Here is a 15,125-nt window from a genome sequence, read left to right as displayed (position 1 = left end):
CAGATCAAATCTTCTTTATATTTGCTTCATTAATTTGCTGTGGGTACATTTTTAGTGGTCAAAGAAAACACAGCAAAGGGAAAGCGACAGGCTCAAATGATGCAGAAACATTTGATGTGGAAATTTTGTGGCCTGATTCAGTCAAAACTCTGCAAATTCAAGAACTTGATTTACTAAAGTAAAGCACACTGCAAATACTGTACATGAAGAGAAAATCAACAACAACAACAACAACAACAGCAACAAACAACAATAAATCTATATAAATAAAACTATATTTACTTTAGTTTTGTGTTTTTAAAAAAATGTAATTAAAATAATTTTAAAATTAGGCCTACTTTGGCACACCTTGTCCCAATGTACTTCCATTATTAACAATCTCTAAGTGGCTGGTGACTGAACTCTAACCCAGCAAAGCGAGACAAAACCCCTCATCAAAGGTTCCATTAGCGGAACGTATCGTCTCTTCCAATCCTGAATGAGTTTAACATCATCTCATCATCAGTGACTTTGTGTCCCTATCTAAAGCCCATAAACGCTTATAATAATCTCTAGTTTTCTCTGAGCTTACAACCATCTCTGCTTTGGAGAGTTGCATCTAGTGCTAATGGTTACTTACACAAAAGGCTGCATACAGTATAAAACAACACATCCCTAAAATTCAAAAGGTAAATGACTAGAAATGAATGTGCTTCTCTCTATAGTTGAACTTTTATACACAAATTAATAAGTGTGAAAAGGTAAATATGTTCATAAATATCAGACAATACACTAGCAGACCCAAACATTCCTTCTACCACCAAATGAGGGCATGCCTGGTCCCCATACAGTCTCCACAACTGAGCCAACCCTCTGACACACTTCCATAATTCCCTCTCATCTTTTTTTAGGGTTTTATCCCTACCACCTCCCAGCTGTTTAGAACTACATAGGCAACAACCCATTCATGACTTTGACAGGAAACTTCAAAGCACTAATTTATTATTCCTGATAGAATTGCATCCTTTGTGTCAAGCAGAATTGCATCCTTTGTGTCAAGCAGAAAAAAACTGAGCAGATATAAAAAGACTGTAGATACTGGCATAGGCATGCTATAATCCTAACTAACAATTTTTTTTTTAAACAATATTTTGCAAACGTTTCCATCAAGCTATGAAAATGTTATTTCTGATGTTCTCTGAACATTTTTATGCATATGTTGAGAACATTTCATATAATCATTTTGCAAATGTTGGAAATGTTACTTTTGAATGTTCTCTGAAGGTCAATAACATTTGTAAAAAATTCTACATAAATATACATCTAAAATATTTCAGAAATAAAACATTCCACGAACAATGTATAACCATTTTTTATGTGCTAACATTTTGAGAACATAAATAAAGTTCAGATAACACTGAATGAAGGTTCTGTTAATATTACTAGAAGAACATCTGTTAAAAAGTTGGAGAGAAACCTGCCAGGATGTTAGCCAAAGTTCTGAGAATATTTCTTAGTTGCAATGTTGCATGGGGCTTTTAAACTACACATACTGGCTAAATAAGATGTTGTAAAGGCACTATTTTTTAAATAACTTTTTTTTTTAACTGGTGTTATTCACATTCACTTTAATTTTTGAACATTTTCAGTTAACCAGGAAGAAAAACTCTGAATGCACAGAGTAAACAGACATCAACGCTGTCCTTCAGTAGAACAGATTCAAATATATAGGTAAAGTGTAAGTTTTTTTTTTCAGTTATAATACCTTCTCAGCTATTCTTAATCCATGTCTAGCTTCATTTCCCCCAAAAGTATTTTAAGCTAACAAAACATTGCTCTGTTAGTTTGAAAATTATGACCAGAATGCTTAACTATTGGAGTGTGTTTATGGGCGGAACTGTCTGTCTTTTCAACCAATCACAGACAAAGGGAGTGTTTGGAAACAGAACATGACACTCACTCCAATGTTCCGAAACCTGTTTGAAAACAGTAGTACAGCATTGTTAGAGGTGTAGAGATTACTTGATTCACAATAAACATAAGTTACCAAATCAAATGATATACATGAAATTAAGCATAAGATTGTGAATATATAAAGGTGTAGGAGTTCTGTGTGAATAGACCCTAATACTGTATGTCTGTTTTTCTTTGGAAGTTACACAACGTCTTGCCTTATTAGTACTGTACTTTGAGGAGAAACCAGACACTGGGTATTCGTTGCTTCAATCAAGGTTTTTTGCTTAGCTGGAACAACTATAACATTAGGGATCCCTCAAGGCTCTATTCTTGGACTGGTTTTATTCAGCCTTTATTGCCTTGCCACCTCCTGGGAATGTTATCAAAGCAGCTCTTTGATATTTGAAACGCTAAACATCATATTAGAGTCGTTTAGATTTTTGGACACATGGCTATTGTCCTGTCTGAGGCTTAAAATGTTATTCTAAATGTAACTTTGAAATGTAACTTCTTATTCAGTGTATGTTACTTGTCACTAATCTGTTATTTTGCACTAATAGATTGTGCTATTGTTAAGGCTCATTTGACTCCTTGCTTTGTCTGAAATAAGAATTGTTTGCATTTACTGACCTTGTCGCCAATGTCTTCTGTTTGATGTTTTCTGTGACTAGTTGTTGAAATCTTTGTTTTGGTGATTGCACTTGCTTAGCCTTGCAGTGTTTATTAAACATGCTTTGAGAATAGAGACCTGAATGTCTTTCTTCTGAGCTTGTACTGGAGAAAATTAATCACCATTGAAACATTCTGTCTTGCACATTGGGACTTAGTGGGAAACCAAGCAGTCTGTTTATTCCACTTTAATGTATACAATGTTTTGAATATTCATGTGATCTACTAAAGTGTGTGTTGTGCACACATACTGGGGGCTCAAAAAAAACACCACAATTAAAAGCATGAAAAAAAAACAGATTTAAAGAAAATGTAAATACAATAAAAAAAATGTTACATTAAAATTACAAAAATGCTAAATAATGTAATATATATCTTTATGAGTTGGATCACCCTGACATCTGGTGACATTCCCAAGCTGATATACTGTATTATGCACCATCACATACTCTAAGTGTTTTGGTGGTCTTGCTGAAACCTGATCCGTGTTATGCAGATGGATATGATAGATAGAGACACCCTTAAAGGAATCTGACAGGAGGATAAAACAGAACACACACCCACGCTTGTGCAAATTCTGCCATATCCTTGTTAATCAACATTCTTATAATTGTTTTAACCCATGTTTTATAATTTGTGTGTGCGTGTGTGTGTTACTGTTAGGAACCAGATTTTACATTGGACATCAAAAAGCAACCCAACAGGGTGACCAGAAATGGAAGCCAGTGATGAAAATGCAAATTCAGTGGTCAAAATATCACTGAAAAACAATGAATGAATTCAGAAAATGGGCACAATTCATTTTCGTATGCGTTTGGTTTTTATTTATTTATTTTTAATAATAATTATGATATCTGGGGGTCAAAATAGTAAATAGTAACCAATGCAAATAGCAAAGACATCATTACAAAAATAGCAAACAGTATCACAACAAAATTGTGACCTTAAAAAAAGTAAATAAATATATTAGAAAACACATGATAAACTGTATTTAACAAATATTTAACACTTTCTAATTATATTTAAGTTTTTTAATTTTTTTATTATTACAAACTATGAATATACAGTAATTACAACTTTTGTTTTTACTTTTTAAATGTTATTTTATGTGTGTGCTTTTGGAAGCGGATCTTCAATATCCATAATTAGGTTTATTGTTTTGCATTTTATGCTCATTTATTTGAGCACAAAGTATGTGCTTTCAGCAAATATAATTGTGTTGTTTAGTTGATTATGGAAAAATGTGGATATCTGGTCACCTTACCCAACACAGTCATATGAAAGTACATAAAAATCAGTATAATTTTCTTTACCTTGCTGTCTTTTATTCATGGTCTTTCGAGGATGAAGGCACATCATTCAACTTCTACCATGTGAATTTGCAACAAAATATTTTAGAGTTAGAGAGAAAAATTTCTCAGTGCATTTAAAAATTTATCAACCTATTCACATCTCTGTCCTATGCATGATTATATGGTTAGTTGCATTTTATTACTTGCATTTAACATGGTTTTAAACATCAGAAAAAACCTGAGACCCATTTTTGAGACACGGCCCACCAATTAAAAAATCACTTGTGAAGAGATTGCGCTTGATGTAAATGCTTAAGAGTGAGTTGTAATCTCATCTCATTAGGGTTCAGTTCTATATAAGTCAGTTTATCTGTGAGTTTTATGTGCATTAAAGTGCATTAACATGCATAAATATTTGTGCATGTACAATAAAGAGTGATCATGGGTACCATTGTATTGTTTTGACAGCAATATAGCCGTAGGATGGAGCCTTAATTGTTCTGTGTATGAATTGCATGCTTAGCAGCCAATAACAAACCATTATTGGATATTTGTGAGAGCATGGAATTCCTACCATTTGAGAATTGAAGGCTACAACATATGTTTGTGTAACCTATAATCTGATTTAGAAAGCACTTCAGAAAGTATTCTTTATAGACATATTAGCAGAGGAAATCACACATTGCCATATCATATTCTGGCTTAATTGGATGCGACCCTTGTTAGCACACCCACTCTCAAGTTTAATTTAAAGTTGCAAATGAGAAGAATTGAAATAATTAACCAAATCATCCATGGATATGTCATCCAACTTGGTGTCAGAACAGGTGTGCGGGGGTTGTAGTAGTGTGGAGTGGGGAGAATTGTCTCCGTAACTGGACTGCTACTCTATTACCGAAGACATGGTGTGCTATGGATGCAGAATTTCACAGAAAGCAGTGGTGCAATACTTAGATAGTCGTCTTTTTAAACTATGAAAAGAGTGTGAAAAGATGATCCCACATACAAAATACAGTCTCTTATTTTAAAGGGATAGTTTCAGAGAATTGCAACAAGCAAAGTGCACAGAAAGAACTCTTTAGCACCCTTCCATTCCCATAAAGCATAATTCCCATAAAGCGTAATTGACTCAGTCTCCCAACGCTCTCAAACTACTTAATGTGCATGATGCCACCATTTTCACAGATTCACATTTTCATAGTTTAAATGATAATGGTATTATTTTCAAAAACTTGCACTTTAAAACCTGTTTTCAAAAGTTAACATTTTTGGGCCCACAAAATGCTACTGTCATGTAAATTAATGGCCATAATGGCCAGGTACAACTATTTCTACAGTTCATCTTTGACATTTAAAACATTTAATTGAACATCTAATCATGAATGTCCAGGTCAAATCACAGCACAGAAATATATGAACCAAAATTATTACAACACATTGACAAATGATCACATTTAAATGAAAATAACTCTTATTGATATCAACATTTTACTTCTTCAAAAGCCTCCAGATCCTGTAACAGATGTTGCTGTGCAAGAAAAGTCATTAGTTACTAAGCATATTGGCGTTAAATAACACTGCTGTGAATGCAACCAATGGCAGATGAAAGCAAATATAGAATGACTCCCCAAATTGTATTTGAACAGGTGTGTAGGTGGAGAATAATTAGAAAATATGAATGTTTCTCTCCCACTCAGTATTGTTCGGTATAGTTCATTGGTTTATTATAGCTGCTAATTTAACTGATTTACCACTTAACAACAGAGGATAAGAACCGTGTGAATCACCTCTGTGAAAAGTTTCCACACTGTTTGATTATGTGATTGTCTCACCAACGTTTCTGCTCTTTTGATGAATTAACGGTGGTTTTCTCTAGGTATTTACTAAAAGCAAAAAAAAAAAAAAAAAAAAAAAAAAAAAAAAAAAAAAAAAAAAAAAATTCATGTACCATGGTACCATTCTTTGAAGTACCATGAAACCATACCACATAAACTACCTTTCAAAGGTTTGGGGTCAGTAAGATTTATTTTTAAAAAGAAATTAATAAAAAAAAATAAAAAAAAAAAAAAAAACTAAAAAAAAAATACATTAAAAAAAAATATAATGTTACAAAAGATTTTTATTTCAAATAAATGCTGCTCTTTTGAACATTGTTCTATAAAAAATTGTCGTTTTTATAAAAATTGTAAGCATTGTTTGCAACACTGATAACAATAAGAAATGTTGAGCACCAAATCAGCATATTTGAATGATTTCTGAAGGATCGTGTGACACTGAACACTGGAGTAATGATGCTGAAAATTCAGCTTTACCATGACAGGAATAAATTATACTTTAACATATATTAAAATAAAAAACAGTTTTATAAATTTTAATAATATTTCATTGTTTTTGCTGTATTTTTATTCAAATAAATGCAACCTTGGTGAGCATAAGACATTTCTTTTTAAACTGAAAATCTAAATATAACAGCTATTTCAAATTAATAAAAACTATAAACAATTTATCTTTATACCAGTTTTAGTGTTATTGCAGTTAGTAAATTTCAGTTAAGTAATTTTTTGTTTAGTTTAAGGTTTATAATCTATTATTCATGTTGTATTTTATTTCAGCTTTATTTCATTTAACAGAAATGTTTTTAATAGTTTTAGTTAATAAACCAACTCTGGATACCATCACTGCACCATGGTAAAACCTACAGCAGAATTAAAAAAGCAATGCATGTGCACTTGGAATCTTCAGATCCATCTTACCAAGGCCCTAAAGGGCTCTCCATTAACACTCCATCAACCAGATATCATTGATCAAGGCAGTCTGATTAGGAGAGCCCTATTACCAGAACCAGTAAATGAGCATAAATAGATTTTAAGACTTAAGAGCGAATTAAGAGAAAAGGTGGAGTGAGATAGGAGACAGCGCTGGACAGGACCGTAATTCCCATGATGCCTGCGCTACTAAAGCACCCTACCGTCTGGTGACAGATCGGCCCTGTGGAATGATCTGAGAGCACAGAGTTTGCCTCAGTTTTGCACATCACAGAGATCCTACTGTTAAATAATTCATAATGCTGGCAGTAATTAGGAAGCGGTGGGGCCCACAGAACACAACGGTTACTGGAAACACTTCCCTCTTCACCCCTGACAGTTCCTCTACCCCTCAGTGCCAGCTCCTTGATTAGCATTGTGAGCCATTAGCACGTTTTGCCATCATACAATTTTAGGTTGCATTAGGTAAACATTGATGGGTCTAATGGCAGGAGGAGGTCTAGCTGCGATCATTTTACAAAACTAATGCTTCTAATAACAGCTTAAACACCCTGTTGCTGATAAGAGTGAGTAAAGCAAGATAACTAGAATGCTGTCGTTATAATCAATGAAGATGGCTAGTCTGCAAGCTGCTGTATTTGTTATTACAGTAGTAGTCTTGCGTAGCCAGACCTTCAGACTGACGGCTGAAGGTCTGCCGTTTATCTGTGCGGTGTGAATTGGCCTTTACCTCCACCACTGAATATAATTAAATTTGATATAATTTAAATATAATTCGAATAATAATATAATTTGAATATTAAGTTTGATGATATAGATATTTTATTTAAGAATTAAGCTGTTTGTTTAATTGACCTGAAAATACCTGAAGAGTAATTATAATTTAATTTGATAATAATATTATAAATGAATATTTAAAAGTGAACCTATGTTTGCTTAACTGACAAACACTTGAAGGCTACATAAAAATTGGATAATATAAATATTAACGTAAATATGGAAAAAATGATGCAATGTTTGGTCAACTGAAATATTATTTGAAGGCCAAATGTAATTTAATTCGTTAATATTAACTAAAAAAATCAAGTTGTTTCAATGTTAAAAAAAAAAAAAAAAAAAAAAAAAAAAAAAAAAAATGAATTGAATTGAATTGAGAATTGCAAATTTTACTGGTATTGGTATCAATTACTGAAATTTGTATATTGTGACAACCCTACAATGTTATTTTAAAATTCAAGTTATCAGTAACTTAAAGGGATACTACACCCCAAAATGAAAATTTTGTCAATCACTTACCCCCATGTTGTTCCAAACCCGTAAAAGCTTTGTTCGTCTTCTGAACACAATTTAAGATATTTTGGATGAAAACTGGGAGGCTTGTGAATGCCCCATAGACTGCCAAATAAATTACACTGTCAAGGTCCAGAAAAGTATGAAAAGCATCGTCAGAATACTCCATCTGCCATCAGTGGTTCAACCGTAACGTTATGAAGCGACGAGAATACTTTTTGTATGTGAAGAAAACTAAAATAATGACTTTATTCAACAATTTGTCTCCACTGTGTCATTTAGGAGAATATGAGCTGAACGCAGGCAGCTTACACTCTTCTGTGTCAGCCGTGCCACAAGGATGCGCTGTTTTCTTTCAAATCAAAGCGTAAATACATGTAGAAAACGTATCCTTGTTGAATAAAGACATTATTTTTGTTTTCTTCGCATACAAAAAGTATTCTCGTCGCTTCATAACGTTACGGTTGAACCACTGATGGCAGATGGACTATTCTGACGATGTCTTTCATACTTTCCTGGACCTTGACAGTGTAATTTACTTGGCAGTGTATGGTACAGTCACAAGCCTCCCGGTTTTCATCCAAACTATCTTAAATTGTGTTCCAAAGACGAACTAAGCTTTTACAGGTTTGGAACGACATGGGGGTAAGTAATTAATGACAAAATTTTTATTTTGGGGTGGAGTATCCCTTTAAGGTTCTCGTTTCTTGAATCTTCCTGACTGAAGTTCTTGCATCTTTGGCAATCAGCTCTTACTACCAGCTGTCAGTAATTGTGATCTCCACCTGCCAACTGGCAGGAGCATCTTTTCTATCATCAGTCCTCGCCTGCTGACTCCGGTAAAAAGCACAGTATGACAAGCATTACTTTAAAAGTTTAGACTCCTCACACCGATGAGAACCCAGGTCGCTCTACACGACAGGAAGCCTTAGTGCAGCAGGACACTGATTAAAGAGCCATCAATCATCTTTTCATGCAGATTGCAATTTCTTTCCCTTTTGTCAGGGACCTATGTGTAGGATCTTTTACCCTCGACTGATTTCAGGATAGAAGAGCATCAGTCATGTGTGGTCAGGGCCTGATGACACCATCTACTGTAAAAGACTGAGGGCAAGAGGGGGAATCATTTAAACAGAAATTACAGTGAAAGCTCAGACTTCATATCTTTGACCTCTTTCATTGCTCTGCACATTCTAGAAAGCAAGGCATTTGTTTTGGTGTTTTTGCCTTTGTAGAGACAAACTCCTACTAAAAACCTTCTGAAGCAGCATCCTAACTGAAATTTAACTTCACAGAAAGAAATATCACAAAACACAAATAACATGCCTACAGTGCAGCATATGGCTTTTTAGCATTACTCTGTATATACAAATTAGATATAAAGTATTTTCTGAATGATTTGTATTGAAACTTTTCAGTGTTAAATGAAGGTTCAGGTTGTTTTGTTGTAACTGTTGTAAAGATTCTTTCTTAACCCATATATAAATGTTTTTCTCTTTCCTTTTTTTTAGTTTCTTTATGCATTTATGTAATATCTTTTATACTGTCTGAATCTGCTTGCAGTCTTTCTTGGCCAGCTCTTGTCTGTAAAACAGATTCAAACGTCAATGGGACAAAACTTAAAAAAAAAATAATAAAAAAAAAAATAATAATAATAATAATTTAAAATTATAATAAATTAAATAAATATTCACAAAGCATGCAAAAACAAAAGCATGTTTTGTGTCATCACCATTATTATATTGTTTTTAAGAAATGAATACATTTAGTAAGGATGCATTAAATTGATCAAAAGTGACAGTAAAGACATTTATAATGTTATAAAAGATTTCTATTCATAATGGTTAATTATTTCTACAAAAACATTAAGCTGAACAACTGTTTTCAATATTAATAATTATAATAAATGTTTCTTGAAAACCAAATCAGCATTAGAATGATTTCTGCAATGATTTCTGAATGGCTACTGAAAATTCAGCTTTGCCATGACAGGAATACATTACATCTTAAAATACATAAAAAAGCTATTTTAATTGTAATAATATAATATTAATAATGTATTATCCCAATATTACTGTTCTACTGTATTTTTGATCAAATAAATGTGGCCTTGATAAGCATAAGAGACTCTTTCAAAAACATGAAAAATCATAATCTCATAATAATATATATATTTTTTTAATGATGAAAGTTTCTGTTTATTTCCAATATTCGATTTTGGCATAAATCATGACTCAAGTCTTTTTATGCATTTCTTATATATTTTTATACAGTAAGATTTTACAATAAAATACCACAAAATAGACCCCATGCACCACACTTCAAACAATATTAGTGTATTACAATGTGTTAATACAGATACATAAAACATGACAATGTCAAAAATACTTACCTCTCAACTAAAGTTTTCAACAAAAGCAGAACAATGTTCAAGGCTCGTTTTATAACCAAATACTGCTCACACACAGTCACTTCACATGCAGTGGACCTGACACTCTTCTTCTATCCGGGAAATCTTATGTCTAAAGAGTCCTGGGTGTTTACTGCATTGAGTGCGTGCACACATTTAAAGTGACCTTTAACAGGATCAAGATATTTTTTTCTCTCTCTCGCTCTTTCCTTTTCATTAAAGTTATGAATTGGACCTTGCCGGGTGTCTCCATGGCTGAAATTTGACGGCATCCATTACGGGGAAGGAGGTGTCCTCAGGGAATTATAGGAGCCTCCGCCCGTGCTTTGACCAACCCAACCAAACAAAAAAAAAACAAAAAAAGCTCAGGATAAGACTAAAATAACTCAAATCAGATCAGATGCTGAAAATCATATTTAAAGCGCAGACATAATACACATCGTGGGAGGAAATAAAATTGAATTCCGTGATACTGAAGGGCTGAAGTGCTGCAATGTCATAATGAGTGTATTGTCACAATGGTCCTCTTAGCACCTGAATGGCTCGTTTTTGCCTTCAGATCAATTGGGACTATGCCACGGCTGCAAAAATCAGCAGAAATCTTCATGAAACCCTTTCATCGACCTCAGTTTTCCCTAAAATGTCTTTGTTTTGCTTGACGTAATGCTGACCTCCATTCTTCTGAGATGTGATTTTCGTATTTGTTTATGCGAGTTTTGCTGAGGCTATAAGAGGTTTTTGCTTCCCTTTTTGTTTAATATTATGATGGCTCCAGGAGCATAACATGGTTGAGGAGGACAGGAATTGTGAATTATTGAAGATGTACAGTCTATGCTCCTGAGAGGTCAAAGATTTGCAAACAAGATTTCAGAGCAGTAATGTGTGAAAAGCCTTAAAAAAGGGAAAGAAGATGATGAAAATGAGTGTTAAACCTAAAAGAGACTTTATGGGATTCTTCAAAGGGGTTGGAAGTAAACAAAAATAAGACATTACACTGCACTTTTCTTACAAAATATTATCACCTGCAATAATTTGCACTGGCTTTTATAGTTTGTTTCTGCAGCAAACCTTCATAGGTTTGGTTTATTCGAATAACATTTCCACTGCTGTTTTGCATGATGTAATAAAGGCAGCATATGATAAAAAATTGAATCTTATGTAAACATACTGAAACTTTCAGAAATAAGCGCTTTCTTCCCAATCCTAAAAATAAAAAAAAAACATTTTAACTTAAGCTGCAAAATGGCTTATTCCGAAATATAACGTAACGTTGTTGTAGAACATTGTTGTGTATAATGCCTAATCATAAGCTTGTTCAGAAATGGTGACAAAAACTTGATTATTAAAAAACAACATCTTTCTCGTTTAATGCCATTTAAATAAACAAATATTTGTTTTTTACTGTATGTGCCCATATATTCAAATATAATATTTTAGAAAAATGCCCATCCCTAAAATTAACACATGAATACATTTCAACAACACCTATTTGGTGTTCAGACACTTGGCCCGCCATTAGAATCACAGTGAGAGAATAAAAATGAAGTAGGATACTATTGTTCCTAAACACCAGAATAAATGACTAAAATGTGGCAAAGTGTGTGAATTTCCCACAACTATGAAAAGAATGTAAAATTAAAAATAGTGTATAATACAAACAATAAACTAAAAATAAAAAACAAAAATAATATCAAAGTAATATAAAAGTATGTCAAGTCTGTGTGTATTTTCCACAACTTTGAAAAGAATGTATGTTCAAAATAGTGTATAATAAAAATAAGTAATAAACGAAATAATGGACCATAAAAATATATACAAAATAATAAATACATAATATAATATAATTATTAAAAATAGATGTAAATGTATAAATAAACTGATAAATAATAAGAGCAAATAAAAATAATATGAACAAATTAAATAAAAAAATTAATTATAGCAAATAAATACAAAAATGAAATATAACATTTAAATAAAATGGGAGTTAAAGCAAATGTAATATCAAAGTATGCCAAGTCTGTGAGTATTTTGCACAGTAAGTTGGCAAAGAATGTCCATTAAAAATAGTGTATAATAAGTAATAAATATTAATAAGTAATAAACTAAATAATAATAATAATAATAATAAGTGCATAAATAATAAAATATACAAAATAATGAATATTGTTATTAAAAATAAATATAACTATATAAATACATTTATAATAATAAATAAAGAAATAATAAAAGTAAATAATACAATATAAAAAAATAATAATAAAAAAATCCACCCCCATTAAACTGTCAATGCCATTATGTTTGAATATGTCATCTTTCCCATTGCTATGCATGAGGACATTTCATCATACTGTGGGCTTATTCAGATTGTCTCAAAAGATGGCATTGTGCCTTTTGCTTGCAAAACAGATACGTCTATTAACATTTGAATATGCCTTTTATTATTTATAATATCTGCAAGAATACCCAGAATGAACAGCCCTGGATCCAAGAGTAGTTAAAGATTTACCTGATTGATTCAGAAGACCTCAAAACCTCAGCAAATGTAATTAACAGGCTATTAGTGAATCTAGGTCTCCAAACACATCTCAGAAAACAAATCATTCAGTTGAAATTGACATAAAGCAATAATCGTAAGCTCAACATTACCTCTACAAGAGGATGCCAGCGGGCGATGGGTTTGCGTGGGTATGTGAGCATCTCATTCCAGTGATCGCGTCCCAGACTCTGAGCTCTGTTTCCCACATGGCACACGCCAATAACCTCATTGTGACCTACGCTGTGAATGAGAAGAGCATATCCAAGCTTAAAATGTGACAGCTGAACCATGACACCTCCAAAACAATGTCTCTTTTCCCACTTTAAAGTGCCGTCTACCCACTTTTAGCAATGAAAATATGATTTTTTCATTTACCTTTCAATACACATTACAAGGACACTAGGTCTCTCTGTCTCTATCCATTTCTGTTCATTTGTTTTTGCAGCAGCGATGAGACACTGAAACGCTGCGGTTCTTACGTCTCAAACAGGACAGTGATCTAAATCTGATATGAATCTCTCGCTGCATTGGGAATATACAGCTCAGGCTGTTCCTCAGATCACCCACCAGCACTAAGAATAAACTTCTATAGTCTCTGAGCACTGTGCTTGGCAAAAATTAAAAGCATATTTAATATAAACGAGACTGTTTTTCAGTTCAAATTTGACAGTGAACACTCAAAAGCTCCCTCCACGCTGCTAGCTGTACGTTTGGATTAGCTCTGCTAAAACTGAAGGGCTAACAATAGTGTTGGGGAAGCGACTTTGAAAAGACAGGCTTATCTAACAAGACCAAGCTGGTTTATGCTGGTTTGGATGCTTGCTGCTTACATATGTTGGTCTTTTCAACAAGCCCAACTATATTCACGCTACAGTTTTTAAAAATATAGTAGTACAAGACAAAAGGCAGCTAGTTATATTAAAGCTATTCAAGGTGTTTTTTAAAGGTGTAAAAACACTGTGCATGAACCAGTCATTTTCTGAAACACATGTAAATAAAGTGTAAAAATAAATCAGACTTCCCAACACAACATATTTGAATATGTTTGATCATTTCTTCAGTTTGCTCAGATGTAAATGTGACAGTGACATAATACTATGATGTGAGTAATGTCGCTAGTTTTAAGTTAGAAGCTGAAAAGCACATTAGTATCTTACCGGTCATAGTCCATTACTGCTATTGAAAGACTTATTTGGTCGATGTTCTCAGGTGGAACATCAAAAACAATGGCTTCATTGTAGACAGGATTGAGAGTGTTCCTTTTCGTTGATGTTTTCCTTTTCTTCAGTCTCCGGCCGTCACACATTAGAGAAACCTTTACATAAGGATCTTAAAGACAGAAAAAGCAAATAAATAGCCATTTAGAACTGAATTAAAAATGGATTTTACCTTTTTTCTTTTCAGGTGAATATGAAATGGGGTTGAAACAGGATACAGAAATGCATTGAATTTAGAAAAGTGAATTAAAATGGACTGATATAAAACACACACACACACACACACACACACACACACACTCACACACACACACACACACACACACACACACACACACACACACACACACACACACACACACACACACTCACACTCACTGTGTGTGTGTGTGTTCTTCCACCCTGGCAAAACATATAAATAAATAAATAAATAAATAAATAAACTAATTATCATTATTAATTATTTTTATTAATTATTTTATATAATAGTTGATTATAAAAATACATATTTAGAAATATAAAAAAAATAGATATTGTAAAAAAGATACAATAAATAGCAATGAAATCATTTTGTTTTATTTATACATTTATTTATATAATTTATTTGTAATTTACATAATGATAATAATATTATATAATTAAAATTTATATTATTAATATGTATGTGTTTGTGGGTGTGTGTACAATAAAATAACAATGAATTAAAATATTTTTTATCTATTTTATTTACTTAATAATTAATTAATTAATTATATATATTTTTTTGAAGCACCAGGGTGTAAAAGCACTTCTGTAAATGCTGTTAATAGCTGACTGTACTCCAATGCAACATCCTGTGTGTTGGGTTTGGTTAGATGAACTGCAAAAGAAATTCTGGATTTTGCCCAACCCTACTTAGCAACTACTTGTGTATGTAAAATCTTCTGCCACATTCTCAAGTGTTTGGTCGATTAAATCAATGCTCTTTTCGAGATCCCAGGGCACCTTATGTTTTAACATGTCATGATGACA

The 15,125-nt window shown here is 32.7% G+C and overlaps 1 protein-coding gene across 1 annotated transcript in view; it reads right to left on the bottom strand.

The window, feature by feature from the left end:
* Positions 1-10,165: 10,165 nt before the first annotated feature.
* Positions 10,166-15,125, bottom strand: part of LOC109068227 (synaptotagmin-9-like) — a 28,301-nt gene continuing 23,341 nt past the window's right edge. The window contains exons 5-7 of the mRNA XM_042715284.1: positions 14,055-14,226; positions 13,008-13,137; positions 10,166-10,699 (exon numbers count right to left, since the gene is read on the bottom strand). Of these exons, the coding sequence (XP_042571218.1) occupies positions 10,637-10,699; positions 13,008-13,137; positions 14,055-14,226 (365 nt within the window). The 3' untranslated portion in view covers positions 10,166-10,636. The remainder of the gene's footprint in view (positions 10,700-13,007; positions 13,138-14,054; positions 14,227-15,125) is intronic.

The sequence above is a fragment of the Cyprinus carpio genome, chromosome A25 (assembly GCF_018340385.1).
Source record: "Cyprinus carpio isolate SPL01 chromosome A25, ASM1834038v1, whole genome shotgun sequence".
Lineage (NCBI taxonomy): Eukaryota > Metazoa > Chordata > Actinopteri > Cypriniformes > Cyprinidae > Cyprinus > Cyprinus carpio.
The sequence above is the reverse complement of the archived record's forward strand: the minus strand, read 5'-3'. Positions and strand labels throughout refer to the sequence as shown.